Source organism: Macaca fascicularis, chromosome 16 (genome assembly GCF_037993035.2).
Source record: "Macaca fascicularis isolate 582-1 chromosome 16, T2T-MFA8v1.1".
Classification (NCBI taxonomy): Eukaryota; Metazoa; Chordata; class Mammalia; order Primates; family Cercopithecidae; genus Macaca; species Macaca fascicularis.
Genome location: NC_088390.1, coordinates 3711902 through 3738534, shown reverse-complemented (window position 1 = coordinate 3738534; position 26633 = coordinate 3711902). Strand labels below are relative to the sequence as shown.

The following is a 26633-nucleotide window of genomic DNA, read 5'->3' as shown; positions in this document are numbered from 1 at the left end:
GGCCTTGGTCCATGAGGGGCCTAGGCTGGCCCTCCTTGGGTCTGTGCCTGGGGTGTATGTGTGTGTGTGTGCGTGTGTGTGTGTGTGACGTCTGCATGTGAATAAACGGTGGGTGACACTGGGGCGCCCCTTCGCCCTGCTGTTAAGTAGGGTGCTGCTGCAGGGAGGTGTCAGGACTCAGGTTGGTGAGGGACAGAGGGACTCGTGGCCAGGCCCGGGAACATCAAGTCTTACCTCATTTCTCGGCTGCCTGTGGCCTCCACCCAGGAGCAATGTGATGGACGTCAAGGACAGATCTCTCCTGAAATCCTGCCACTTTGGCCCCAAGAACCACTACTGCCCCATCTTCCGACTGGGCTCCGTGATCCGCTGGGCTGGGAGCGACTTCCAGGATATAGCCCTGGAGGTGGGTGGGATGCACGAAGGGAGCCCTCCCTGAGGGCCTGGGGGCTCTGGGACTGACTCTCCGAGGAAGAGGGTGTGGACGTGTGGACGGGACTCGTGGGGCGAGGGTGGCTCTGCAAAGTCACCTGCCCCCAGGGACTCATTGTTCTCAGAATTGGCTGTGGCACACAGGCAGGCTGTCGCAGCACTCAGACCACGGGCACTCAGTTAGAGCCAGCCCTGGTACCTGCTGTGCAGTTCTGAGTCCTTGAGGCACCAGCTGAAGGTGAGGCAGAAGGAGCCCCTTTGGCACACCCTGGCTGGAGTGTGAAGTGCCTGTCCAGAGAAGATGCCCACCCTTGGTGGGTCCCTTCTCCCTGAAGAATGAGGGGGGCAGCCCTGGGGCTGGGGCTATGCAGTGTTCTCAGCCGCTCCATGGGGGGACTAAGCCTCCCGAAGGGTGGTCTCGAGGGGCTGACCTCGTGCCTGAGCACCTCCTCCTATTGTCCAGTGCCGGTGAAGGGCTGGCCTGGGATGCTGTCGGTCTCCGGAAAGCTCTGTGTGCTGACCGTCGTCTCTCTTTTATCAAGGGTGGTGTGATAGGAATTAATATTGAATGGAACTGTGATCTCGACAAGGCTGCCTCTGAGTGCCACCCTCACTATTCTTTTAGCCGTCTGGACAATAAGCTTTCAAACTCTGCCTCCTCCGGGTACAACTTCAGGTAACCGCTGCCTGTGCCCCCTTGTGACCTGGCCATGATCAGTGGCACCTCTCTGGGTGCCAGCACCATGAGACCCCTTCCTGGGGGTGGGCGTCAGAGCGGGAGGTGCAGGGACAGATGGCCGAGGAGAGGTGTGGGCCCCAGCAGAGCGGCCAGCGACCAAAGCTGGGGGTGCCCCGGGAGAGGAGAGCACCCCTTTGCCTGTTCTCTTGGTGAAGCCGAGTCTTACTGCCTCTGCTGCATCCGTTCCATCCGCGCCTGGGCGACCCGGGGCTTGCTCAGAGTGGGCGGGGAGGCCCTTGCTCCTCAGGGAATGTTTGGCAGGGATTTCAAAGAGTTGCACGTGTCTCTGTTTTCGGCTCGGTGAGAGGGTCTGCGAGCCGCTCCTGCGGCTGCTCAGAGTCAGGGGCCCGGGAGTCCTTCTAAGTCCCCAGAGCAGCCACATCGGTGCTGCCAAAAGAGGGAAGGCCGGGCAGGCTGAGGCCTCCCCGGGCTCCTGCCTCCCTCAGATTTGCCAGATATTACCGAGACGCGGCCGGGGTGGAGTTCCGCACCCTGATGAAAGCCTACGGGATCCGCTTCGACGTGATGGTGAACGGCAAGGTGTGTGTGCCCTCTCCTGTTCTGAGGCTGGGGGATGGGGGACGTTGGGAGGGTCCCTGGGGGCCCCGCTGTGCATTCTCCTGTTCTGAGGCTGGGTGGTGGAGGGGCGGGGGATGTTGGGAGGGTCCCTGGGGGCCCCGCTGTGCATTCTCCTGTTCTGAGGCTGGGTGGGGGGGCAGGGGATGTTGGGAAGGTCCCTGGGGGCCCCTCTGTTCTGAGGCTGGGCAGGAGGGGGCGGGGGGGCGGGGTACGTTGGGAGGGTCCCTGGAGGCCCCACTGTCCACCCTGCCTCGCTCACTCGCCTTGTGTCTGTCTTCCAGGCAGGGAAGTTCAGTATCATCCCCACCATCATCAACGTGGGCTCTGGGGTGGCACTCATGGGCGCTGTGAGTACCTCCCCTCCCTACCCGCTTCCCACCCTCTCCCCTGGCAGCTGCACTTCAGGAGGAACATGTCCCAGTGCCCCCAGAAAGAACCAGAGCTGGCAAGATCAGAATGGGCATGGGAAAAGAGGGCTTTCTGGGATTTCGGGCTCTGCCAGCTGTCCCCAGGTAGCAGTGACAGCCCGAGTCTCTTTCCAGAGCCAGGGAGGCATACGCCAGCAGCTCTGCAGCTGTGGGTGGGTTTGAGTCAGTCCCCAGCCAAGGCATGGCTGGAATATTCCTGGGATCCCAGGTGAGTCCCTGAACTTCTAAAGTCTCCATCTCTACTTCTGCTAAAAGAGGGCAGGATTAGGCCGGGCGCAGGGGCTCACACCTGTAATCCCAACACTTTGGGAGGCTGAGGCGGGCGGATCACCTGAGGTTGGGAGTTCAAGACCGGCCTGAACAACATGGAGAAACCCCGTTTCTACTAAAAATACAAAAATTAGCCAGGTGTGGTGACAGGCGCCTTTAATCCCAGCTAATCAGGAGGCTGAGGCAGGAGAATCGCTTGAACCCGGGAGGTAGAGGTTGCGGTCAGCCCAGATCGCACCACTGCACTCAAGCCTGGACAACAAGAGCAAAACTCCGTCTCAAAAAAAAAAAAAAAAAAAAAAAAAAAAAAAAAAAAAAAAAAAGGCAGGATTAGGCTGCAGACAGTTTCTTAGCCTGAGTGCTGCTGACTTTTTGGGTCGGATAATTCTTTGTTGTGGTCTTACACACATCCTCTGACGTGCCTTTAAACATTCTACAATGCACAGAGGGCTGTCCTGGATGTTGTAGGATGTTTTTGTTTTGTTTTCTATTTCATATTTCACACTTTTCCAGTCTGATAATATGTATTTTCCCAGACCCTGAGGATGTTGATTTCAGAGACAGGGTTACCCAGGCACTCTGTTACCCAGGCTGGAGTGCAGTGGCATGATCATGGCTCACTGCAGTCTTGAATTCCTGGGCTCAAGCGATCCTCCCGCCTCAGCCTCCCCAGTAGCCAGGGCTGCAGGTGCACCACCACGCGTGGCTAATTTTTAAATTTTTTGTAGAAATGGGGTCTCACTATGTTGGCCAGGCTGATCTTGAACCCCTGGGCTCAGGCAATCCTCCGGCATTGGCCTCCCAAAGTGCTGGGATTATAGGCGTGAGCCACCGCGCCCGGCCCGTTGTAGGATGTTTAAGAGCGTTCCCGGTTTCTGCCCAGTAAATGTCAGGGGCACCCTCCCCTGCAGTTGTGATGGGGCAGAATAGCAGCTGGCTGAGAACCACCCAACTGAAAGGCTGAGAGGCAGGGAAGACGGCCCTGTGACTCTTCCTTGGAGGTGGCCCTTCAGTGGGGCCGAGAGGGTCTCGCAGGGGAGGAGGCGCAGGCACTGAGGGCAGGGAAAGGCGTCCCGAGTCTGCACTGCCCCTTGGTCCTGAGGGCAGGGAACGGCGTCCCGAGTCTGCGCTGCCCCTTGGTCCTGAGGGCAGGGAACGGCGTCCCGAGTCTGCGCTGCCCCTTGGTCCTGAGGGCAGGGAACGGCGTCCCGAGTCTGCGCTGCCCCTTGGTCCTGAGGGCAGGGAACGGCGTCCCGAGTCTGCGCTGCCCCTTGGTCCTGAGGGCAGGGAACGGCGTCCCGAGTCTGCGCTGCCCCTTGGTCCTGAGGGCAGGGAACGGCGTCCCGAGTCTGCGCTGCCCCTTGGTCTTCTGGAGTTTTTGAAAGCCATGGAAATGGTCAGTGGGTGGCTGGTGGCTATCCCAGCAGGTCCCTTTCCCAGGTTTCCGGCGGCCTCTTCCCTCATTCCTCTGCCCGTGCATGCAAGACAGCCCCACTGGAGGAGTCCATCGGGACCCGGGGTGAATTTTGTTGAGGCCGGGAAAATTGTGTCCTGCACCAGGACTCAAAAGAGACCACGCTCCTGGGAGGGGGTCAAGAAAAGTGAGCCCCACATGGATCCCTAGATGCAGACAGTCGCTGGGAGGGTCCCAGATGTTTGCGCCTGTTGCTTTCTTAGAGGGAGCCCCACCTTCAGCCATCGCTTCTCTTTTTCTTTTTTTTTGAGATGGAGTCTCGCTCTGTTGCCCAGGTTGGAGTGCAATGGCACGATCGTGGCTCACTGCAGCCTCTGCCTCCCAGGCTTAAGCAATTCTTCTGCCTCAGTCTTCTGAGTAGCTGGGATTACAGGCACGCGCCACCACGCCTGGCTAATTTTTGTATTTTTGTAGAGATGGGGTTTCACCATGTTGGCCATGACCTCAGGTGAACTCCTGACCTCAGGTGATCCGCCCACCTCAGCCTCCCAGTGCTGGGCTTACAGGCATGAGCCACCGCGCCCAGCCCAGTCATCATTTTCTGGTGAGTTAAGTCGGAGCATCCTCTGGGGACAGACCTGTGAACTGGAGGTAATGGTGCAGAAAGAGGTAGTGGTCAAGGTTAGGTTTGGGGTTGGTCTCTGGGGAGCTGGGAATTAGTAAGCAACATTTTTGGCATCTGGGGGATGGATGTGCAGCACCCAGGGTCCAGGGACCAGGATTCCTTGCTGGTCCCTCCACTGACCCTTCCCACCTTCACCCTCCCCCGTCATTCAGACCCTAACCCCGCCCTGTGCTGTGGGTGGAGTCACCCTCTGCTGGAGGACAGGGGCAATTGCATGACCCGCTCTGGTCCTAAGGGCACGTTTTGGGTGTGAGGGGCTGAGCTGGGGTCATCCACCTCATCATCTTCCTTTTTGTTTGTTTGTTTGCTTGTTTTTGTCTTTTTTGAGATGGAGTTTCGCTCTTGTTGCCCAGGCCGGAGTGCAGTGGTGCAATCTTGGCTCACTGCAACCTCCACCTCCCAAGTTCAAGCGATTCTCCTGCCTCAGCCTCCCAAGTAGTTGGGATTACAGGCACCCGCCACCACGCCCAGCTAATTTTTGTATTTTTAGTCGAGACGGGGTTTCACCATGTTGGCCAGGCTGGTCTCAAACTCCTGGTCTCAGGTGATGCGCCTGCCTTGGCTTCCCAAAGTGCTGGGATTACAGGCGTGAGCCACTACACCTGGTACCCGTCATCTTTCTTTGACCAGCACCGTAGTGTCCTTGCTGGTTAGAACCCTTCTAGCCCATCTCACACTACCACAGGGATCTTTCTAAATGCCAAAATTCGGGCTGTGGTGCCTCCGCCTCACCTAAAGGATGAGGATCAATGCCTCGGAAACATTCTAAGAAACCTAGCAGGCTGGTCCCCATCCACCTCTCCAGACGTGCCTCTCCCTCTTCTCCACAGGCCCCTCCAGACGTGCCTCTCCCTCTTCCCACACAGGCCCCGTGGCATTTGTTCCTCCCCCCTCGAATGTCCTTCCGCCTCTGCGTCTTGTATTAGTTCTTAAGGGCTGAATAGGGACCCTCCCCAGGCTGAGTCAAGTCCCGTCTGGGTCGTCATCGACACACCTGTCTCCAGCACCAGAGGGAGAGTCCCCAGGAAGCCTCTCTTGCCCAGATCCTCCCTGTACCTCGGTGCAGGCCCTGGCATCTGCTGGGTGCCCAGCAAACGTGTTGAAGGAACGATTGGACGGGGTCCGGGTGGTGCGGGGTCGGGGAGCGCCTGGCCTGTGGGATCCGGGGAAGCTCCAGTCCAGCTCCACCACGGACCGGCTCTGAGGTCTCGGACAAGGGTGCCCCTTCCTGAGCCCAGTTTCCTCATCTGTTAAATGGGGACAGTGAGGCCTCCCTTAGGGGCTGTTGCAGGATCGAACAACAAGGTGCTCCAAATGAGCAGTGCTCTCGGAGGTCTAGGACTCTGAATCAGACACCCCTCTTTTGCAGGGAGCTTTCTTCTGCGACCTGGTACTCATCTACCTCATCAAAAAGAGAGAGTTTTACCGCGACAGGAAATACGAGGAAGTAAGGTCAGTTCTGCTTTCAGGCCGCGGTCCAAGTGCAGCCCTGTGGAGCGCCCCCCGGCTTTGCGCCTTTACCCTCATGTGAATATTGACGGCCGGGGTGGGAGGCAGGGGCTGGAGGGCCCGGGGAGGAGCAGTGTTCTGAGTACATGCTCTACAGAACCGGATTCGGCCTCGGCAGCAGTGGGAGGAGAGGGCGCTGTGGGCCACGGGGTGGGAGACGGAGTTCACAGGCTCCGCCTGACTCCGGACAAGTCCCAGGCCTCCTTGGGCCTTGGTTTCTCTATCTGGGAGATGAGAGAGCTGGTTTACGAATCAAATGGGTGTCTGCAGCACTTTTGTTTTGGGATTCTTGGACTTGGTGATCCTGGTGGGCCGGGGCTGAGGGAAGCTGGAGTAGTAAAGGAAAGGAAAGCGTATTTTTTTTTTTTTTTTTTTTTTTGAGACCAAGTTTCACTCAGTCGCCCAGGCTGGAATGCAATGGCACCATCTCGGCTCACTGCAACAGCCGCCTCCCGGGTTCAAGCGATTCTCCTGCCTCCGCCTCCTGAGTAGCTGGGATTAGAAACACGCACCACCACGCCAGGCTAATTTTGTATTTTTAGTAGAGACAGGGTTTCACCATGTTGGTCAGGCTGGTCTCGAATCCTAACTTCAGATGATCCACCTGCCTCGGCCTCCCAAAGTACTGGGATTACAGGCATGAGCCACTGCGCCCGGCTGGAAAGCAGATATTTTCTTCTGTGCAGAGGCTGTTTCCGGAGTTTCCTGGGCCCTGGGTTTGGTGGGGTGTGTGTGTTCAGAGTGGCAGAGCACAGCATGGGTGGGGAACACTGATGACTGTGGGTGGAAGGGAAGGGGAAGGGGCTGTGGCTTTGGCCTTTGAGGAAGGCTTTCTGGAGAAGCGGGGATCAGAATGGGAGTTGGGGCAGACACCTTAGTGCTCCCTCAGCGCCCCCACAGCCTGGGACCGTGGGTGTCAGGTCTGCCTGTGTCATTCACCTTGCTGCACTCCAGCTGTGGCCTGAACCCCAGGCCTGGGTTATAGGGTGTGCCCTGACCCAGGCCACAGGCTGAACCCCAACCACAGTCCTGACTGTGCTGCTGGAGGAAGCAGGGTAGAGGAGGCAGGGTGGAGAACGCGGGGTGGAGGATGCAGGGTGGAGGACGCAGGGAGGAGGACACAGGGAGGAGGACGAGGGGTGGAAGAAGCAGGGTGGAGGAAGCGGAGTGGAGGACGCAGGGTGGAGGAAGCGGGGTGAAGTGGAGTGGAGGACGCAGGGTGGAGGAAGCGGGGTGAAGTGGAGTGGAGGACGCAGGGTGGAGGAAGCGGGGTGAAGTGGAGTGGAGGACGCAGGGTGGAGGAAGCGGGGTGGAGGATGCAGGGAGGAGGATGCAGGGTGGAGGAAGCAGGGTGGAGGAAGCGGGGTGGAGGAAGCGGGGTGGAGGAAGCGGGGTGGAGGACGCGGGGTGGAGGAAGCGGGGTGGAGGAAGCGGGGTGGAGGACGCGGGGTGGAGAACGCGGGGTGGAGGACGCGGGGTGGAGGAAGCGGGGTGGAGGAAGCGGGGTGGAGGACGCAGGGTGGAGGACGAAGGGTGGAGGAGGCAGGATAGAGGACGCAGGGTGGAGGAAGCGGAGTGGAGGACGCAGGGTGGAGGAAGCGGAGTGGAGGACGCAGGGTGGAGGAAGCGGGGTGGAGGAAGCGGGGTGGAGGAAGCGTGGTGGAGGACGCAGGGTGGAGGAAGCGGAGTGGAGGACGAAGGGTGGAGGAGGCAGGATGGAGGACGCAGGGTGGAGGATGCAGGGTGACAGCCTGCAGGGTGGAGGAAGCAGGGTGGAGGAGGCAGGGTGGAGGAGGCAGGATAGAGGAAGCCGGGTGGAGGAAGCAGGGTGGAGGACGCAGGGAGGAGGACGCAGGGTGGAAGAAACGGGGTGGAGGAAGCAGGGTGGAGGACGCAGGGTGGAGGACGAGGGGTGGAAGAAGTGGGGTGGAAGAAGTGGGGTGGAGGACGCAGGGTGGAAGAAACGGGGTGGAGGACGCAGGGTGGAGGACGAGGGGTGGAGGACGAGGGGTGGAAGAAGTGGGGTGGAAGAAGTGGGGTGGAGGACGCAGGGTGGAGGACGCAGGGAGGAGGACGAGGGGTGGAAGAAGTGGGGTGGAGGAAGCAGAGTGGAGGACACAGGGTGGAGGAAGCCGGGTGGAGGATGCAGGGTGGTGGAAACAAGGGGGAGGAAGCAGGGTGGAGGACGCAGGGTGAGGCTGTGGGAGAGGCTGCTGGTGCTTTAGCCCCCAAGGTCCCCCTTAGCTCCCGAGTCCCTGGCTGGCCAGGGGTGTGGGCTGTGCCATGCTAGCACTCAGATGATAACAGTGCCTTGTTACACAGCACTCACTCTCTGCCCAGAACCCCTCTGTACTCTCTGTATTTGTTAAGTCATTTAAGCAACTAAATGAGGTAGACACCGATCTTCCCCATTTTACAAATGAGGAAACTGAGGCACAGAAAGTCTCAGTAATTTGCTCAAGTCACACAGCTGGTGAACGGCAGCGCTGGGATTTGAATCCCAGCAGTGTCTGTAGGATGCGGTTTTCCTGAGTTACTCCGTCTTCGCCAAACGTCTCTGTGCTCAGATGACCCCCCAGCCCCTCTTCTGTGTGCGATTCTGGGGCTGCCCCGGCCTCGGGAGGGTGCTGGCCGTGCTGCCAGGGAGGTCCTTGGGCCACGCTTCCTGGGGATGCTGGCTTCTCTGCAGACGAGGCTCAGCCTGCGTGGGGACGGCGTCTGGCTGGGTGGGGGGCCTGTCTCGGGCCTCCTCTGCGTCTGCCTTGCAGAGTGCCTGTGCAGTGAGCAGGTGCCTGGCCCTTTCTGTACCTTGTTTTCCTTTTTTTCCCCTACCATTGGGGGCTGGACACCTCCTGCTCAGTCAGACTGGGGTTCTGTGACTCTTGTAAACCACACCCCAGGTACTCACTGACCTGGGTGGCCTTTCCCCTGGCCCAGCTTTCGTTCCTTGCTGGTTCAGGAATTGGCAGCGTTCAGCTGGGAGCTGGGCCCGGGCAGGGAAGGAGCAAGAAATAGACTGGGCTGGGCCGCGTGCGGTGGCTCAAGCCTGTAATCCCAGCACTTTGGGAGGCCGAGACGGGCGGATCACGAGGTCAGGAGATCGAGACCATCCTGGCTAACACGGTGAAACCCCGTCTCTACTAAAAAAATACAAAAATCTAGCCGGGCGAGGTGGTGGGCGCCTGTAGTCCCAGGTACTCGGGAGGCTGAGGCAGGAGAATGGCGTGAACCCGGGAGGCAGAGCTTGCAGTGAGCTGAGATCCCAGCCTGGGTGACAGAGCGCGACTCCGTCTCAAAAAAAAAAAAAAAATAGAGAAATAGATGGGGCTGGAGAAGAGTGAGGAGAGAGAGAGGCAGGGGCTGCAGTGGGGCAAGGAGGCTGGAGGTTAGGGGTCCGTGTGGGGCAGGCCCAGAGCCTGGCAGCCCCTCCTGTGCTCCTTGAGTTGACTCTTACTTTCTGGGCGCTCACCTGAGCTCCTATTCTGAGCAAGCGGGAAGCCCGACTGCCTGGCTTGTCTTGGCTGAGCCTCGCTGCGGCTGTGGGAGGCTCCGGACTCACAGGCCCACGCTCCAGCTGCCACTGCAATTGCTGCTGCTCCTTGCGGGGGCAACTCCAGAGGCTTCTGCCTGAGCATCTATGCATGCTGGGCTTCCACAGGAACCCTGGCGGACTGCACTGTCTCTGAATGCTCTGCCTGCCTGCGGTGCTGCCCGGAGCGGAGCGGTGCTGCCTCTGGTGAGGCTGGCCTACCCACCGGCTCCCGACAGTCCTCTCTGCCCTGTGCGCCCCCTCCTGCCCACACACAGGTCTGGCCATTTGCAGAATGCACAGGCGAATTTGGAGCAGCTGCAGACAATGGAGACGTAGCCAGGGCTGTTGGCTACCAGCAGCGTCGCTGAAGACATTGGGGCCGGAACCACCGGCAGCTCTGAACTGGGAAGAGGAGTCTGTGCCTGCATGAGAGAGGGGCCTCCAGGCGCAGCCATCTCTCCTGCACTTTGGGATCTTGCTGCAAGCTTTTCGTTGAGTGAGGAGGGGAGCCGTCCGATGGTCAGAGGGGCTCAGACCTAGAAGAGGAGTCCCTGGAGTCCAGGGAAAGGGGCAGGCCAGGGCCCTGAGTGGAAGTGGAATGTTTGGATTGTCCCTGAACCTGGCTGCACCTTCACTCATTCATACGTGCGGTAAACACGACTTGACGCATGCTGTGTGCTGGGCCCGCCCAAGAGGTGCTTAAACGAGACACTGACCTGCCCTCAGGGAGAGGGGCACGCGTGTAATTCCTCCAAAGCCAACAGAGACGTCACAGCCAGGCTCAACCACTGCAGCTGGCCCTCCACTAGCCTCTAGCAGAGTTTCAGAAATCCCTGCCGGGAACGGTGGTCGCTCGGAGAAAGCTCTTGGACAACACCCAAGAGGACATTTGGGCTTTGCCCCAAGGATAAAATTTAAAGGTGGCCATGGAGGCAACCAGGAAAGGACTGGAGCAGTCAGGAGGCAGCTGGCTCTTAGGGGGAGAAGCCAGCTCCGGGGCAGTCTAGGTAAGATGGGGAAGGGGAGGCAGGGAGGCCTCTGCTCCACCTGACTCCGCCAGCCTTGGGAAGCTCGGGGAATACGGACTTGCCCAGATGGGAGAGGCAGTTGCCTTGGCCCTGACGAGCTCCTGCCGTCTCCCCAGCCCTCCTCGGAGGCTGGGTCTGAACTACTAACGAGATCAAGGATGGCGCCACTCAGCAGGTGTAAACGGGCTGAGTTAGGGAGGCCCTCATTCCCCTCCCGCCGTCCCCACCTGTCCCGTGCCACATCCACCTGCTGCTCTCTCCCTCCATCACTGTAGAGCCTTGCTTTTTATTTATTTATTTGAGAGAGAGTCTCGCTCTCTCGCGCAGGCTGGAGTGCAGTGTTGTGATCTCGGCTCACTGCGACCTCTGCCTCCCAGGTTCAATCAATTCTCCTGTTTCAGCCTCCCAAGTAGCTGGGATTACAGGTGCCCACCACCACGCCCGGCTAATTTTTGTAGTGTTAGTAGAGATGGGGTTTCACCACGTTGGCCAGGCTGGTCTCAAACTCCTAACCTCAGGTGATCCGCCAGACTTGGCCTCCCAAAGTGCTGGGATTACATGCGTGAGCCACTGCGCCCGGCCAAGCCTTACTATTTAAAGTGGGGTCCAGGGACTGGAGCCTGCTAGAAATGCAGGTCCCAGCACCCCCCGCACCCAAATCGGAACCTGCGTTTCAACAAGATTCCAAGGTGATTTGTGTGCACAGTGACATTTGAGAAGCCCTGGTTCTCAGGGAAAAAAGGCCAGCTTTGGTGGATGGAGCCAGTTTCTAGGTCAGACTTACACGCATGCTACCAAGAGACCAAGAGGCTTCCTCCCCCACCCTGAGAGTAGCAGTATGCTCAGCTGATTTAAGTTAAAATATTTTGACTAGGTAACACTTATATGATTCAAAGTTTAAAAGGTGCAAAAGAATAGTTGGTGAGAAGCAACCCTCTGTCCTCCCCGTGCCCCAGAGGCAGCCAGTGTTACTAATGCAAGAGGCTCCCTGATTTTGCTGAGAACTCGCTTGATTTCTTACACATTCACTCAGGTTGAACTTCTCCTGATGCTGGCGCTTAAGACTGAGTCTCCCCCGTCAAAAACGGACACGAAGTACGTTTCAGTGTTGGGCTTGGGAGCTGACTAGGCCTCTTCTCCTGCCCCGTTGTCTGTGAGTCGTCTCCTTGTAAATCCAAAGTGAGAAACCTGGAGCTCAACCCTCGTCACTGCCCGAGTCTCCCGGCAGAAAAGCCCCCCAGCGCTTTCCTGACTCAACCAGACCCAATGCTGTCTGGGCGGCTACCTGGAAGCACCCTCTTTGGAGGGGTTCTCTCTGCACACAGAAAGCGGGGGTGAGAGCACCCCTCCACTGAGGCTTTGGAGAGAAGGGGCCTGGCAGGTGTCAGTGATGCTGTTCCTGGGACCCAGGGACGTGGTCTCCAGAACAGGAACCCTCCCAGAGCAAGGAACTTCCTCACTTTGGGTTGTCTGGGAAGGGAACCTGCAACAAGCCTGTACTGCTCTCTGATTAGAAAGTAAAGATCCAGGGCCGGGCGCGGTGGCTCAAGCCTGTAATCCCAGCACTTTGGGAGGCCGAGACGGGCGGATCACGAGGTCGGGAGATCGAGACCATCCTGGCTAACACGGTGAAACCCCGTCTCTACTAAAAAAATACAAAAAACTAGCCGGGCGATGTGGCGGGCGCCTGTAGTCCCAGCTACTCGGGAGGCTGAGGCAGGAGAATGGCGTAAACCCGGGAGGCGGAGCTTGCAGTGAGCTGAGATCCGGCCACTGCACTCTAGCCTGGGCAGCAGAGTGAGACTCCGTCTCAAAAAAAAAAAAAAAAAAAAAAAGAAAGTTAAGATCCAGGCTGGGCCCGGTGGCTTTGGGAGGCCGAGGCGGGTGGATCACCTGAGGTCAGGAGTTCGAGGCCAGCCTGGCCAACATGGTGAAGCCCCGTCTTTACCAAAAATACAAAAATTAGCTGGGCGTGGTGGCGGGTGCCTGTAATCCCAGCTACTTGGGAGGCTGAGGCAGGAGAATCACCTGAACCTGGGAGGGAGAGGTTGCAGTGAGCTGAGATCACGCCACTGCACTCCAGCCTGGGGTGACAGAGTGAGACTCTTGTCTCAAAAAAAAAGTGAAGATCCAGGTGATCCACTCAGGTGTGTCACTTCCGCACTGAAGCAAAGCCTTGCACTTTATAACTTGGTGACTTTTAGGTTTGGGAGGAAGCAAAAAAGGCAGGGGTCATGGCTGCTGATTTTAACCAGACTGAAATGGCTGGCAGAAGCCACAGAACCTGAGGATAGTCGTACTATTTGTTTCGTATTGCAATGAAAATGTCTTCCTAGCCGGGTGCCGTGGCTCACGCCTGTAATCCTAGCACTGTGGGAGGTCGAGGCGGGCGGATTGCCTGAATTCAGGAGTTCCAGAACAGCCTGGGCAACATGGTGAAATCCTGTCTCTACTAAAATACAAAAAACTAGCTGGGCGTGGCGGCATGCACCTGTACTCTCAGCTACTCGGGAGGCTGAGCAGGAGAATGGCTTGAACCTGGGAGGCGGAGGTTGCAGTGAGCCAAGATCGTGCCACTGCACTCCAGCCTGGGCGACAGAGCAAGACTCCGTCTCCAAAAAAAAAAAAAAAAGAAAAGAAATGTCTTCCTACAGTTAGTCATTCCTTTAGCCAGGAAATGTTTATGGAGTCCCCGTGACGTGTCAGGTGTTGGACCAGACACTGCTGAGACAGGGATGAGCAACACAGACATGATCCCTGCCCTCGAGGGTATCCAGTCTAGTGGGCGTTACCAAATGATCACGCCTGTCATTGCAGGCGGAATGGGGTGTCGGAGAGGTCAACGAGGAGTAGCCAGATAAAGTCTCCCCAAGGAAGCGACCTGTGGGTTGAAATCTGAAAGGTTATAGCAGCCTAATTAGGTGACGGGGAAGCATTCCAGGTGAGGTAAGCGCAGGTGTGAAGGGACGCTTTGACGTGGGAAGGAGCAACGAAGAAGCTGGGTGAAGGCGGCAGACAGGAGCCAGGTTTGGCGAGGCTTTTGTCTAATCAAGTTGACTGTCTTTAGCTGTGAGGGTTGCCCCTTTAGACTTTGCTTCCTTAGAGGACTTACCCTCGTCGTTTCTTCAAGGCTGGCCAAGCCTTCCAGTGACCTCCTGACTGCCCATCAGGGCCCCCATGCTCAGAAAAGCCAGAGATCCCGTGACAGCTTCCAGACAGTGTCACACTCTTCCAGTTTCCTTGCTTTTTGCGCAGCCCCCAGCTCCCACCGTTTTTCTGCATAATCTTGGTGCAAGAGTGGGAGGCTCATTAATCTGATGGAAACTGGCTTTTAAATGGGGAGAAGTGAAGCAGGAACTGGAGCTCCTTTCAGACTTGGGAAAGCCCTTCTCCCTGGGCACTGGTTGCCTCACTGGGAAGCTGAGAGTGCCAGCCTCTGGAGCTCCTTTCTGTTCTGATATTCCAGGAGCACGTGAATTGCCTCTGCTTATGTTCAGGCCCCATCCTAAACCCAGCCGTCCGGCACCGAGCGATCCCAGGCCTTTGGGAATGCCATGATGCTGCCCAATGGGAAATTTGTACACTGGGTGCTATCCATGTCACATCACGGGGACCAGCCATGAAAGAGCAAAGTGACCTCCACGTCTGATGCTGGGGTCATCAGGACAGACCCATCATGGCTGTCTTTTTGCCCCACCCCCTGCCGTCAGTTCTTCCTGTCTCCGGGGCTGGCTTCCCGCACTAGGGAACGGGTTGTAAGTGGGGAACACGACTTCCTTCCAGAGTCCTTGAGCACCTCAGCTAAGGACCACAGTGCCCCGTAGAGCTCCTAGATTACCTCACTTGGAACGGCATTGCGCATGTCTGGAGAAGGGCTCCATTTGGTTCCGCCCCACTCCCCTCTCCAAGTGCCGCAACTTCCCTCAGAGCATCCTCTCCAGTGGATCCAAGAACTCTCTCTCCTAAAGACACCACCTTCCTGCCAGCTGTTTGCCCTTAGGCCAGTACACAGAATGAGTGGGGGATGGCAGACGCTTTCTGGCACCTGCCCAATACGTGTATTCTCCGACACTCTTATTTGGTGATAAAACAATAAACGGTATCAATTTCAAATGTGTCCTGACTTTCTTCCCCTCATGCCTTCATGTTTACCTGTGTATATATATTATATATAAAGTGTGTGTATATATATATAATATATATACTATATATAATATGTAGAATATATATAATATATATATTATATATATATATTTTTTGAGACGGAGTCTTGCTCTGTAACCCAGGCTGGAGTGCAGTGGCACGATCTCGGCTCACTGCAGCCTCCGCCTCCCAGGCTCAAGCGATTCTTCTGCCTCAGCCTCCTGAGTAGCTGGGATTACAGGTGTGCGCCACCACGCCTGGCTAATTTTTTTTGTATTTTTAATAGAGACGGGGTTTCACCATGTTGGTCAGGCTGGTCTCAAACTCCTGACCTTGTGATCCACCCACCTTGGCCTCCCAAAGTGCTGGGATTACAGGCGATAGCCACCGTGCCTGGCCCATTTTTCCCTGTATTCTAATATTTTTTTTTTTTTTTTGAGATGGAGTTCTGCTCTTGTTGCCAAGGCTGGAGTGCAATGGCTCACTGCAACCTCTGCCTCCCGGGTTCAAGCAATTCTCCTGCCTCAGCTTCCTGAGTAGCTGGGATTAGAGGCATGTACAACCACGCCCGGCTAATTTTGCATTTTTAATAGAGACAGGGTCTCTCCATGTTGGTCAGGCTGATCTCGAACTCCCGACCTCAGGTGATCCGCCCACCTCATCCTCCCAAAGTGTTGGGATTCCAGGCGTGAGCCACCGCGCCCGGCCTTTTACCCGTATTTTGAAGGAAAATGTAGGAAGGCAAGATCAAAAGAGGCAGACACGAGAAATAATTAGTAACCCATATATTATATCCCCATTATCTTGCAAGGAAATTCAAATTATGGAAATGCTTTAAATGAACAACTATTAAAATTATAGACTAGGAAGGCACTGATAAAACTGGTACTTTTCATTCAATTAGTGTAATCTAACAACTTGAAATCATTTGGAATCAAATTTTTATCTTCTGCTGTAGGAACTTACTAAATTTCTCAAGACAATAGAAACGCAGACATTCATTGGAGAATTTTTTATAGTAGTGAACATTTCAAACTTACTGCCCAACAATAGGGAAATGGGTAAGTACATCATCAGCTCACTTATCCCTCTTCCTTCTTCCTCCTCTCCCACCAGGCCGGGGACTCCCTCTGCTTCTCCCTCACACCAGGAATGAACGTTTCCTTCCCACTCAGAGGAGGTTCTGAGAGGACAGAGGTGGGCGAACCACTGAGGATCTTCAGTGGGGGGCAGAGAAAGGGCTCACTGGGATAGGGAGGCAACACTACGGCCTCGGCTTCTCCTTGGCGTCGTGTGCATGTGGTCCTGAAGCTGAAACGGAATATAACAGGTCTGGGTCCCAGATCCATTTCCATGACTGGTCATGGGCTATGATCTGTCAAAAGGGGTCTTGGATTCAAGCTCTCAGATCCCCTTCCAAACGAAAACAGATTATTAAAAGAAAAAGGCCGGGCGCGGTGGCTCACGCCTGTAATCCCAGCACTTTGGGAGGCCGAGACCGGCGGATCACGAGGTCTGGAGATCGAGACCATCCTGGCTAACACGGTGAAACCCCGTCTCTACTAAAAAATACAAAAAACTAGCCGGGCGAGGTGGCGGGCGCCTGTAGTCCCAGCTACTCGGGAGGCTGAGGCAGGAGAATGGTCTAAACCCGGGAGGCGGAGCTTGCAGTGAGCTGAGATCTGGCCACTGCACCCCAGCCTGGGCGACAGAGCAAGACTCTGTCTCAAAAAAAAAAAAAAAAAAAAAAAATCCAAATGTGATTACATCACTTCAGACTAAAAACTTCCAAAGGCTTCCCCCATTTGCTCTGAGGATCAAGGCCAGGGCAAATGGGAGCTCACTGCAGCCTGAACCTCCTGGGCTCAAGTGATCTTGATCTTCCCATTCCAGCCTCCTACAGGGACATGCCCCCGTACCCATTACTGCCCTCCATGATCTGGTCTGGGTCTACCCTGTGGCCTCTTCTCTCACTCTCTAAATACAGTCACATTCCTTCCTACCCAATGGCCTGGAAACATGCGCTTTCCTGAAGGTAACCCCTTCCCCACACTTTACTTGGCCATGTTATTCAACCTTTGGGTTTCAGATGTAATGTCATTTCCTCAAAGAAGACTTCCTTGACCTCCATCCCCCAACTTGGGCTAGGTTTGCTGTGTCCTCTCTTCACAGTACTTACCATAATTTAAGTATTTGTGAAATTAGGTGATGCTGGTCTCCCCAGTTAACTATAAATCCAATGAGCACCATCATGTTCATTACCGTAATTTCTTTTTTTAGACAGGGTCTCGCTGTTGCTCAGGTTGGAGTGTAGTGGCAAATTATGGCTTACTGTGGCCTCAACCTCCTGGGCCCAGGTGATCCTGATCCTCCCACCTCAGCCTCCTGAGTAGCTGGGACTACAGGCACATGCCACCACACCTGGCTAAGTACATGTTTTTTTTGTAGAGATGGGACTCTCACTATGTTGCCCAGGCTGGTCTTGATCTCCTGGGCTCAAGCCTTGGCCTCCCAAAGTGCTGGTATCACAGCATGAGCCACTGCACTCAGGCAACTACTATAATTCTATTGCAATATCAAATAAACACACGCGTTTTATTCTTTCTTTTTTGAGATGGAGTTTCACTCTTGTTGCCCAGGCTGGAGTGCAATGGCGCCATCTCGGCTCACTGCAACCTCTGCCTCCCAGGTTCAAGCAATTCTCCTGCCTTAGCCTCTCTAGTAGCTGGGATTACCGGCATGTGCCACCACGCCTGGCTAATTTTGTACTTTTGGTAGAGACGGGGTTTCTCCATATTGGTCAGGTTGGTCTCGAACTCCCCACCTCAGGTGATCCATCCACCTCAGCCTCCCAAAGGGCTGGGATTACAGGTGCCCGGCCACAAATGCATTTTAAGATAACTCTCTTGACAAGAAAGGATCAGGGATTAACACATGGAGGTGTTTACACCCTAAACCAGCCCAAAATTCAGTTTAAATGTCCAAACAATTTTTTTTTTGAGATGGAATCTTGCTGTCACCCAGACTGAAGTGCAGTGGCACGATCTTGGCTCACTGCAACCTCCACCTTCCGGGCTCAAGTGATTCTCCTGCCTCAGCCTCCCAAGTAGCTGGGATTATAGGTGCCCACCACCACGCCTAATTTTTGCATCTTATTTTTAGTAGGGATGGGGTTTCACCATGTTGGCCAGGCTTGTATTGAACTCCTGACCTTGGGTGATCCGCCCGCCTCAGCCTCCCAAAGTGCTGGGATTATAGGCATGAGCCACTGTGCTGGCCTAAATGTCCAAACAATATTTAATCTTCCCTAGACATATTCTAAAAAATACAGCTTGACTGGCCGGGCGCAGTGGCTCACGCCTGTAATCTCAGCACTTCGGGAGGCTGAGGCAGGTGGATCACGAGGTCAGGAGATCGAGACCATCCTGGCTAACCCGGTGAAACCCCGTCTCTACTAAAAATACAAAACATTAGCCGGGCGTGGTGGCGGGTGCCTGTGTATATGTGTGTGTGTGTGTGTGTATATATAGATAAAATCTTGACTTTTTCTTATGGAAAATACTGTCACTAAATGAAATGGAACTAAAATGACACCATTTATACCTGGAAGTAGTGGTTAGTGGTTAGTGGGAGGGAACGCTGGCCTGGGAAAGGTACACCCAGCCTATCAAGAGCAAATTAAGAGACCTGCGTTTGAATCCTGGCTCTGTCTCTTCCTAGCTGTATCTCCTCTGGCAGAAGTATTTAACCTCTCTGAGCCTCAGGTTCCTTACCAGGGAGCTAACAATAACATCTACCCTGTAAGGTTATTGCTAAAATTAAATGGGAGGATTGGTGTAAAAAGTACAGATCACAATGCCAGCATATAGGGAACTCTGTTTTCTTTTTCGTGAGAGACGGACTGAGTCGCGCTCCATCACCCAGGCTGGAATGCAGTGGCGCGATCTTGGCTCACTGCAACCTCTGCCTCTAGGGGTCAAACGATTCTCCTGCCTCGGCCTCCCCAGTACCTGGCATTGCAGGCGCGCGCCACCACACCCGGCTAATATTTGTATTTTTAGTAGACACGGAGTTTTGCCATGTTGGCCAGGCTGGTCTTGAACTCCTGACCTCAGGTTATCCGCCCACCTCGGCCTCCCAAAATGCTGGGATTACAGACATCAGCCACCGCGCCGGCCCAGGAAGCTCTTAATACATATTAACTGTTACCGCTTCTTAGGATGTTAATAAGAAGTTATTTCCTTATGTAGGCCCTTAGGGTCCGTTTCTGGATGGCCTATGTGTAAACGCAAGGACTTAACACAAGGCTCTGGCCCAGTCCCTGCTCTCCAGGAGTCAAATCTCGGCGATTTTGCATCAGTGGCAGACTAAGCTTTATGGCAGGAAAGAACTATACCAAGTGTCTCACGCTTCATTTAATCTGAAGAATATTACAGGCTCTCCGTCTTCAGATATAAATTATTTATAAGGTTACAGAACAAGCAGCGAATTCAACCACTTAAGGACTAAGGAAGTCTACACGGTGTTAATTGCTGGCCACAGTCCTCCCGATCTGGTTTTTAAAAAAAGTCCCCCGGGCCCCCATTTCAGTAGACGTGCACCATGCCGTAGAGGAACGTCCAGAACAGGACGTAGGTGAAGAGGCCCCCGATGAGGCCTCCTGTAAAGAGGGGTCTCCGTGATTTGAAATATTTGTTCCACCTCCTTCCCGCCTTGAGAATGAGGAGCAGGGAGAGCAGGACGGAGGCGAGCAGGTAGAAGATGAAGCCGTAGAGGCCGGTGAGGCCGAGGATGCCGGCCGTGGCCCCCGACAGCGCTGACACCGAGGTCCGGCAATAATCCAGGACGGCGGCGTTGCCCCGCACGGCCGCCTCGCTGATGAACGGCGGCCCTTCCCGCTTGGCCACCACCGCGGCCATCGCACCCGCCGGGGCTCGGCCTCTCGCTTTCTCGCGGAGCAACGCGGAGCTGCGGAGAAAACCAAGTTACAAGCAGCGCCCGAAGCTCGGTGAGTTGGGTTCACGCCGCCCCCTCCCCCTGGAGCTTCCGAGACCTGGCACCAATCCTGGGCCTCGGACCTTCCAAAAACGCCGAGGAGATTGAGGGTGCGAGTCGGCCGGGAGGTGGTGGCGCGTCTGCGTTCCCCGGCCACGCTGGCCCAGTTACCTGGAACACGGCGCCGGACACAGTACTTAGGGTTCCCTCAGACGGGAAGGGGAAGCGATGCCTGCGGCGCCATCTTGCTCTGAAGGCTGCCGGGAGGTCCCGGGCTGCGCACGCGCCCAGGTCCCGCCCCGCCCTCCGCGCCTGCGCCGTGGGCGCCCCGGACAGGCTCCACCCTCTGCCTGCTTTTCTACGCACGCGCCGGGACTTCCGAAAGCGGAGTAGCGCTCCGGCCAGTGATTGGCTGGAGGTTTGTTAACTATTCATGAGGGGGCGGACCGAGCGGGGCGGCCTTTGTTAAGCAGCGAGGGCGCGGCCGCGGGGACTCTGCTGCCGGCTTCCCGGAGCGGCGCTGGGCGACCAGAGTGGGGTCGAGATGTCTTACATCCCGGGCCAGCCGGTCACCGCCGTGGTGGTGAGTGCGCTTGCGCCGGCTCCTCCTAGTCTTGGCCTGACCCCACCTCGCAGAGCGGGAAACGGACACCCCAAGCTGGTTGACAAGAGCATCGAACCCGGGGATCCTGCGAACCGGCGGCAAGGGCTCGGGTTCCCGCTTTGCCGGAGCGGGCCGCAGTTCCCCCAGCCACGAAACAGGGACGGCCGGGACCCGAGAGCCTCCCGAGACCCTGGACGGAGCCCAGACTGCGCGCGCGGGGCGGGGAGGGCCACGGGGAAAGGCCCGGCTGCGGGAGCCTGGGAAAGCGCCCCCTTCCCGGGCCTCCGTGTCCCCAGCCGGGGAGCTGCGGGGGGCGGGCGCCGATCCCGACGTCCATGAGTCGCAGCCTCTGGAATGAGGAAATGCTTCCTCCGCTGCAGCTTGCGCCGCCGCCCGAAGGGAGATCTGGGGGTGGAGCTGTCCCGAGCCTGCCGTGGCAGCCCCTTCTCCCTTCCTGTCCAGCCTTGCTCCTCCGACCCACTCGCCGCCTGGTCCAGGGTGGACGCTCGTATAGCTGCGATGAGCGTTGCGTCTTGGAACTTTTCTTGGTTCTCCAGCCCTTAAGGCAGAAAAGTCCAGGCCTCCCTCCTGGCACCTGAGTCCTGAGTAGACCCTCTGGGGGCTAGCCTAGGCCCCTGGCCGCCCTCTGGCTTGTTTTAGGTGCTGGGTGGTATTAGACTAGGCAGAGAGAGGAAGGGAGGCTGGGCTGTTAGACTCAGACGCCGGTGTCACGGTGGGACGGGGCCTGGAGAGCAACCCTATGACAGAGGTGGGGAGTCCCAGAAAGAAGTGCTCAGCCAGAGAAGACCTCAGGATAGACTCAGGTCTCCTGCCTACCTCCCGACAGCATTCAGAGGAGGGACGAGAAGAAATGCCTGCCCGGTGGGCAGTAGGTCAAGTCCCCGCCCTGGAGCCTTAGGGACTGGGTGTGCTATCTCAGATGGGTGTGCTGGAGAAGCTCAGCAATCAGGTGGGTGGAGGCAGAGAAGCCACTGATAAAGGCGACACGTGAGGCTGAGCTTAGAGCACCAGCTCAGGCCTGGGCCAGGAGGAAACATTGCTGGACCAGCTGACAGCTGTCCTAAGCTTCACCCTCCCTGCACCAGCCTGACTTTTTTTTTTTTTTTCTTTGAGACAGTCTTGCTCTGTCGCCCAGGCTGGAGTACAGTGGCGTGATCTGGGCTCACTGCAACCTCCGCCTCCTGGGTTCAAGCGATTCTCCTGCCTCAGCCTCCCAAGTAGCTGGGATTACAGACGTACACGAGCACGTCCACCTAATTTTTGTATGTTTAGTAGAGATGGGGTTTCACCATGTTGGCCAGGCTTGTCTTGAACTCCTGACCTCAGGTGATCCACCTGCCTCAGCCTCCCAAAGTGCTGGGATAACAGGTGTGAGGCACCGCGCCCGGCCCAGCCTGGCTTTTTTAGATCCCTAGCTGCCCCAGAGAGAGGGCACCAAGTTTACTCTTTAGCTAGAAGCGGGGTGGGGGCAGGGGCAGGTGAGGAGCCAGAGCAAGCCACCTTCTGCGTGACCTCACCCAGCAGATCAGTGACAGCCCTGTCTCCCAACCCAAGGGCCTGTAATCTTCTGACTATGCCGGCGAAGCAGGCCTGGAGGAGCTCAGTTTGGGGCATGAAGACCCAGGCGCAGTGGGTCTCATGCTTCCTGCCCCGCTCCCTCATGCCATAACTGGTCCCAGGGCCTTCCCCAAAATTGCAGGTGCATGCCTCCCAATTCTAGTAACACCAGGAACGTGCTTGAACATGGTGTGTATGGTCTGGCCTCTCCCTTGAGTCTTGGATTGGGGATGGGGTTGGGCAGGCTCACTCCCCAGTCCCTACCCTCTCCCATGTAGAATTTTGAGAATGTTAAATCCATTTAGGCCATTCCTCTGAACTCTGGCTCCATTGATCCATCTGCCTTCTGGACACCTGCCCTGCAGCTCCTGGCACTCCAACCCAACCTGTCCCTCCTCCTCCTGGGTCCTCATCTGAGTGATGCGTGTTCAGCCAGGCAAGGTGGCTGGGTGCTCCTCTTGACTCCTCTCCTCCATGAGTGGTCCCTAAGTCTGTAGATCTCCATTTTCAGGTAGCTCCATGTCCCCTAGCCTCTGCATCCTGCTTTTGTGAGATGTCCGTTCCTCTACTGATTACCTGAGTGGTCATTCTAGCAGCGAACCTGGCCATGCCCTGCCCTACTCCATTCCTGAGAACTCCAGTGGGTTCAGGATCAAGGCTACCCATCACCCCCTCAAAGCCTGATGCAAATAATCCCCGCTTTGGGAAACTTCTTTAGGTCTAGTCTGGATTGTCATCTTTTGCTTCTTTTCTCCTTCCTGTTAAAACTCGACCTTGGGAGTGATCTGGTCTGGCTCCCAGCATCTGCTTACTGGACAGTGCTTGCCAAGGGCTTTGAAAGGAACTTGGCACAGTTGGGGACCATAACCCCAGAGCATGGTGGGAGCGCCTCAGAACACTCTTGTTTCTGCACAAGAGCAGGGCCCGGGGCTTAGGGAGACACCCCTACTCCCCTTCAGGACGGGATCTGGCCCCAGCCTTACACTTTCAGCCTCATCTCGCCTCCCAGTTCTGTGTCCTGCACTGGACACTCCAGTCTCACGAACACGTATCCACAGCACCTTGAAGCCTGTGCTGTGCTCTGGTCCGCTTGGCCGGGAAGCCCTTCCTCTCCTTTCTATGCAAGTTTGATCTCTGTTTTTCCAGAGCGCCTCCTGTGAGATGGGCTTCCCACCCACAAAAGCCATAGCACCTGGACTCTTGGGCCAGCAGGGGCTTTGACCACGTGTTGACCAAGACCAGTGCCTAAGACTAATAGGGGAAGTGGGGACAGGTTGAGGACAGAGGGCTGTGTGGGTGGATCAATGTGGCCAATTTCTGAGTGCCAGCTCCTCAGCCTCCCAGGCTGTGAGCAGCTGGATTCCTGCAGGGGCCTGGGCCCCACCCCCTTGGCATGGCTCCGAGGCTGCTGCTGGGGACACACACCAGCCTCATTCTCCAACCACCCACTTCCCTCAACTGGCTTTTTTTCTTTGCCAGCAAAGAGTTGAAATTCACAAGCTGCGTCAAGGTGAGAACTTAATCCTGGGTTTTAGCATTGGAGGTGGAATCGACCAGGATCCTTCCCAGAATCCCTTTTCTGAAGACAAGACGGACAAGGTGAGGGGGTTCTGGGGTACTGGGACCGCTCCATGGGGCACAGGGGCCTGAGATGGTGGGTCTCTGTTTCCTGGGCCCCCATGGAAGGAGCAGACCTCATCTCTCAAACCATGTTCTCTAAGCAGGCATTGGAAGTGACCTAGTGAGAATAAGGATGGGTAGGGGTGAGGAAGGGCTGTCCAGATAAAGCCCAGGGGAGCACGGCCAGCGCACGGTGGGGCAGCGACACTCTGTCCCGGCTCTCTCAGAATAGTCCTCACTGACCGTGTGTGCTGGGACAGGCTGAGTGCGGGGACAGAGGGACGGCTGACAATGTGCTATGCTGGCTTCCGCTCTGTGGATAAGGGGCCAGTCCAGGGACCACAGGGCTTGACTTGGGCTACCCCTTTCCAGGGTATTTATGTCACACGGGTGTCCGAAGGAGGCCCTGCTGAAATCGCTGGGCTGCAGATTGGAGACAAGATCATGCAGGTAACACGTGTCCCAAAGGAGGAAAAACAAGGTTTGGGCCAGCAGGTCTGAAGCACGTGGGGTTGGGGACCTGCCGCAGCCTCCCAGCTGGGAGGAACTCACCATAGCCAGTTGGGAGCCCATGCTGGTATTGCCCCAGAGGACGCTGGCTTTCTCTCCTGTGTGTGTCTCAGCCACAGCGCTTGGCCTGGGATGTTAGGCTGGGGGCTTACTTGAATGACCCGGGCCTCCAAAGCCCTCTGCTTCCAGATCCCAGAGGGCGGGGAGCTGAGGTGGGCCTGTCTTCTCTCCCTGGGCCAGGTGAACGGCTGGGACATGACCATGGTCACACACGACCAGGCCCGGAAGCGGCTCACCAAGCGCTCGGAGGAGGTGGTACGCCTGCTGGTGACACGGCAGTCACTGCAGAAGGCCGTGCAGCAGTCCATGCTGTCCTAGCAGCTGCCACCGTCTGCAACTCCTGCCTGCCTCCCCTCTGTACAGGAACGCCACTGCCACGCTCTCTCCCCACCTGGCTTCTGCTGAGTGCTGGGCCCCAGCTCAGAAGGGCTACAGCTGGTCCCAGAGGCCGGGCCTGGCCTTCCTTCTCTTCTCCCACCCCTGGCCTGGGGCCTCTGGGACCAGCTTTCTCCCCTGGACACCGAGGATTGGAAACAAGGGCCTGGAGCTGAGTGGTAGCCGGTCTGCTGTGACCACAGGCTCAGGTCCAACCTTGCTGCCTGGCCACAGCTGTGGCAGGGCAAGTGGGAACCACCATCTCTTGGGAGCCACCAAAGCTGGGAAATGCCGGAGAGGCCGGGCCTTTCCCGCTTTGCCCTGGCCGCCGGGTTCGGCTCCGCCACCGCCCCGCAGCCCTCGTGTGTCCACCCCGCAGTGCCTCTGCCCATCGGGGGACTGCACACACGTCCTGCCAGGGGCTCTATGAAGGTTTGCCCAGACAGAAGCCAGGTGGGCTCCCCGTTCACTCCCACTCTCCCGAGGGGTGCTGGCCTCCCCAGGGTTTACCTTCTTACAGGATTTAGACGAGGTTCGAGGCTCACATTTCAGGGCAGCTCTCAGGATTGTCATTTTCCTCTTTGCCTGTGGGTTTAACTTTTGTATTTTTTTAATCACGTTTGATACGAAATGTTTTTATCGTACTCTTTGGAGGTGCCCATTCTACTTCTGAATTTAGCTTACTAACTCGCATCTGGAAGCTCAGCAAGTGCACAAGCCTTACTTTGGTGACCGTGGAAACCACTGCCGCCCCTCCCCAACGTGGTGTGCTCAATAAACAGTGCTGGAATTCACAAGGGCTTTGCTGAGGCATGGGCTGGGATGTCTCGGGGGTGGGATACTGGGGCCAGAGCTGTGGTTTTAACGATGGCTCCATCCCCCACTGTTCTGGGACAAAGCTTAACTACTCCCAGGCCCACCTGCCTGGAAAGCCCGGGGCTGGTGGAGCCGTAGCAGCTGCACTGCGCCTCACCGGAACCACATCTGTGGGAGCATCTGGGAGCACTGCGGTGGGACCCTGGGGTGCATGTGCTTTCTTGGGTGTTATTGTGAAGCCCCTACTTGCTCCCACCTTCCTTTTTGCAACCTAGCCTCAGCTCCCACCTGGGAGGGGCCATAGGGACACCCAGAGGTGCCTGCGAGAGACCCCTGCCTATAAGACACTAAGGGCACTCCCTGTATCACAGCGAGGGATGCAACCCCCCACGTTGCTGGGGGCCGTGATCTGGCCAGATGGGGGTGAGCCAGAGAGCACCTGACCACCTGCGTACCAGCTTGGGCAAGGTGTTAGCACTCCTGGACCTACCTAGCACTGCCAAATCAGATTTTAAAGAAAAGTCCATAATTTTTTTTTTTTTTGAGACAGAGTTTTGTTCTTGTTGCCCAGGCTGGAGTGCAATGGCGCGATCTGGGCTCACTGCAACTTCCGCCTCCCGGGTTCAAGTGATTCTCCTGCCTCAGCCAATCAAGTAGCTGGGATTACAGGCGCCTGCCACCATGCCCAGCTAATTTTTGTATTACTAGTAGAGATGGTGTTTTGCAACGTTGGCCAGGCTGATCTTGAACTCCTGATGTCAGGTGACCTGCCTGCCTTGGCCTCCCAAAGTGCTGGGATTATGGGCGTGAGCCACCGTGCCCGGCCGGAAAAGTCAATCATTTGAAATATCTCATTTTAAAGTATGGCACCCAGTAACACATTGATTGGGTGACACAAGTGAGACAGGTCTGTGGACCTGGTCAGGCCAAAGTCTCTGCTCTACAGAAACGAGACCTGACATTCTTTGATGTTTGTGACAACTACATAGAGGAAGCGTCTGGAGAATAAGACCCCCACTGCCCCCCGCCCCCACACCCAGTGCTGGTGTGCCCTTCAGAACCTCATCCGCCCCCACTCACATCCAGATTGAGTGGCGTGCCCTGGTAATGGTAGACATGGAGCCTGGGAGAGTGACCTGTCCCTGGGCGGGCAGGAGTCTCACACTACCCAAGAGGACTCCCCAGTGAAGTGCGGGGTCAGCACGCAGCCCCCTCGGGTCAGTGAACTTCACAACCTTACGCGCTTCCTTACACAAGGTGGGGAGCAGGGGCACCTGGCTCTGAAGGCCAGCACACCTGCCTTCTGTATCCAGCAC

General features: G+C 56.5%; 3 protein-coding genes across 17 annotated transcripts in view; 2 read left to right on the top strand and 1 right to left on the bottom strand.

Annotated features, from left to right (window-relative positions):
- P2RX5 (purinergic receptor P2X 5) overlaps positions 1–16205 on the top strand; it is a 30647-nt gene extending 14442 nt beyond the window's left edge. For 6 of the 13 annotated variants that reach the window (XM_074018231.1, XM_074018227.1, XM_074018232.1 and 3 more), the window contains 6 exons: positions 268–406; positions 975–1108; positions 1618–1711; positions 2032–2097; positions 5917–5999; positions 9864–10929. In XM_074018231.1, the coding sequence (XP_073874332.1) occupies positions 268–406; positions 975–1108; positions 1618–1711; positions 2032–2097; positions 5917–5999; positions 9864–9924 (577 nt within the window). In that variant the 3' untranslated portion in view covers positions 9925–10929. The other 7 variants (XM_074018230.1, XM_074018233.1, XM_074018235.1 and 4 more) reach the window with 4 other exon arrangements.
- Positions 16206–19159: 2954 nt separating this feature from the next.
- On the bottom strand, positions 19160–20013 carry EMC6 (ER membrane protein complex subunit 6). 3 transcript variants are annotated; one of them, XM_045375623.2, is made up of 2 exons: positions 19813–20013; positions 19160–19727 (listed from the first exon to the last, which is right to left on the bottom strand). In XM_045375623.2, the coding sequence occupies exon 2, from the start codon at positions 19676–19678 to the stop codon at positions 19346–19348; it is 333 nt and encodes a 110-aa protein (XP_045231558.1). In that variant the 5' UTR covers positions 19679–19727; positions 19813–20013; the 3' UTR covers positions 19160–19345. The 3 variants fall into 3 exon arrangements, with proteins under 3 accessions (XP_045231558.1, XP_005582586.1, XP_005582587.1); XM_005582529.4 differs by having other exon boundaries at positions 19838–20013; XM_005582530.4 differs by having other exon boundaries at positions 19926–20013.
- A 231-nt stretch (positions 20014–20244) lies between these two features.
- Positions 20245–25295, top strand: TAX1BP3 (Tax1 binding protein 3). The gene is made up of 4 exons (XM_015437388.4): positions 20245–20337; positions 23416–23535; positions 23929–24006; positions 24307–25295. Exons 1-4 carry the CDS (start codon positions 20299–20301, stop codon positions 24442–24444), a joined length of 375 nt encoding a protein of 124 aa, XP_015292874.1. The 5' UTR covers positions 20245–20298; the 3' UTR covers positions 24445–25295.
- The last annotated feature ends 1338 nt before the right edge of the window (positions 25296–26633 follow it).

Excerpts from the sequence above, each read along its gene's own strand:
- TAX1BP3 (XM_015437388.4), top strand. The coding sequence starts at position 20,299 with ATGTCTTACATCCCGGGCCAGCCGGTCACCGCCGTGGTG. Across the intron at positions 20,338-23,415 it reads AGCCGGTCACCGCCGTGGTG|CAAAGAGTTGAAATTCACAA; the intron begins GTGAGTGCGCTT and ends TTTCTTTGCCAG. Across the intron at positions 23,536-23,928 it reads CTGAAGACAAGACGGACAAG|GGTATTTATGTCACACGGGT; the intron begins GTGAGGGGGTTC and ends ACCCCTTTCCAG.
- EMC6 (XM_045375623.2), bottom strand. The coding sequence starts at position 19,678 with ATGGCCGCGGTGGTGGCCAAGCGGGAAGGGCCGCCGTTCATCAGCGAG.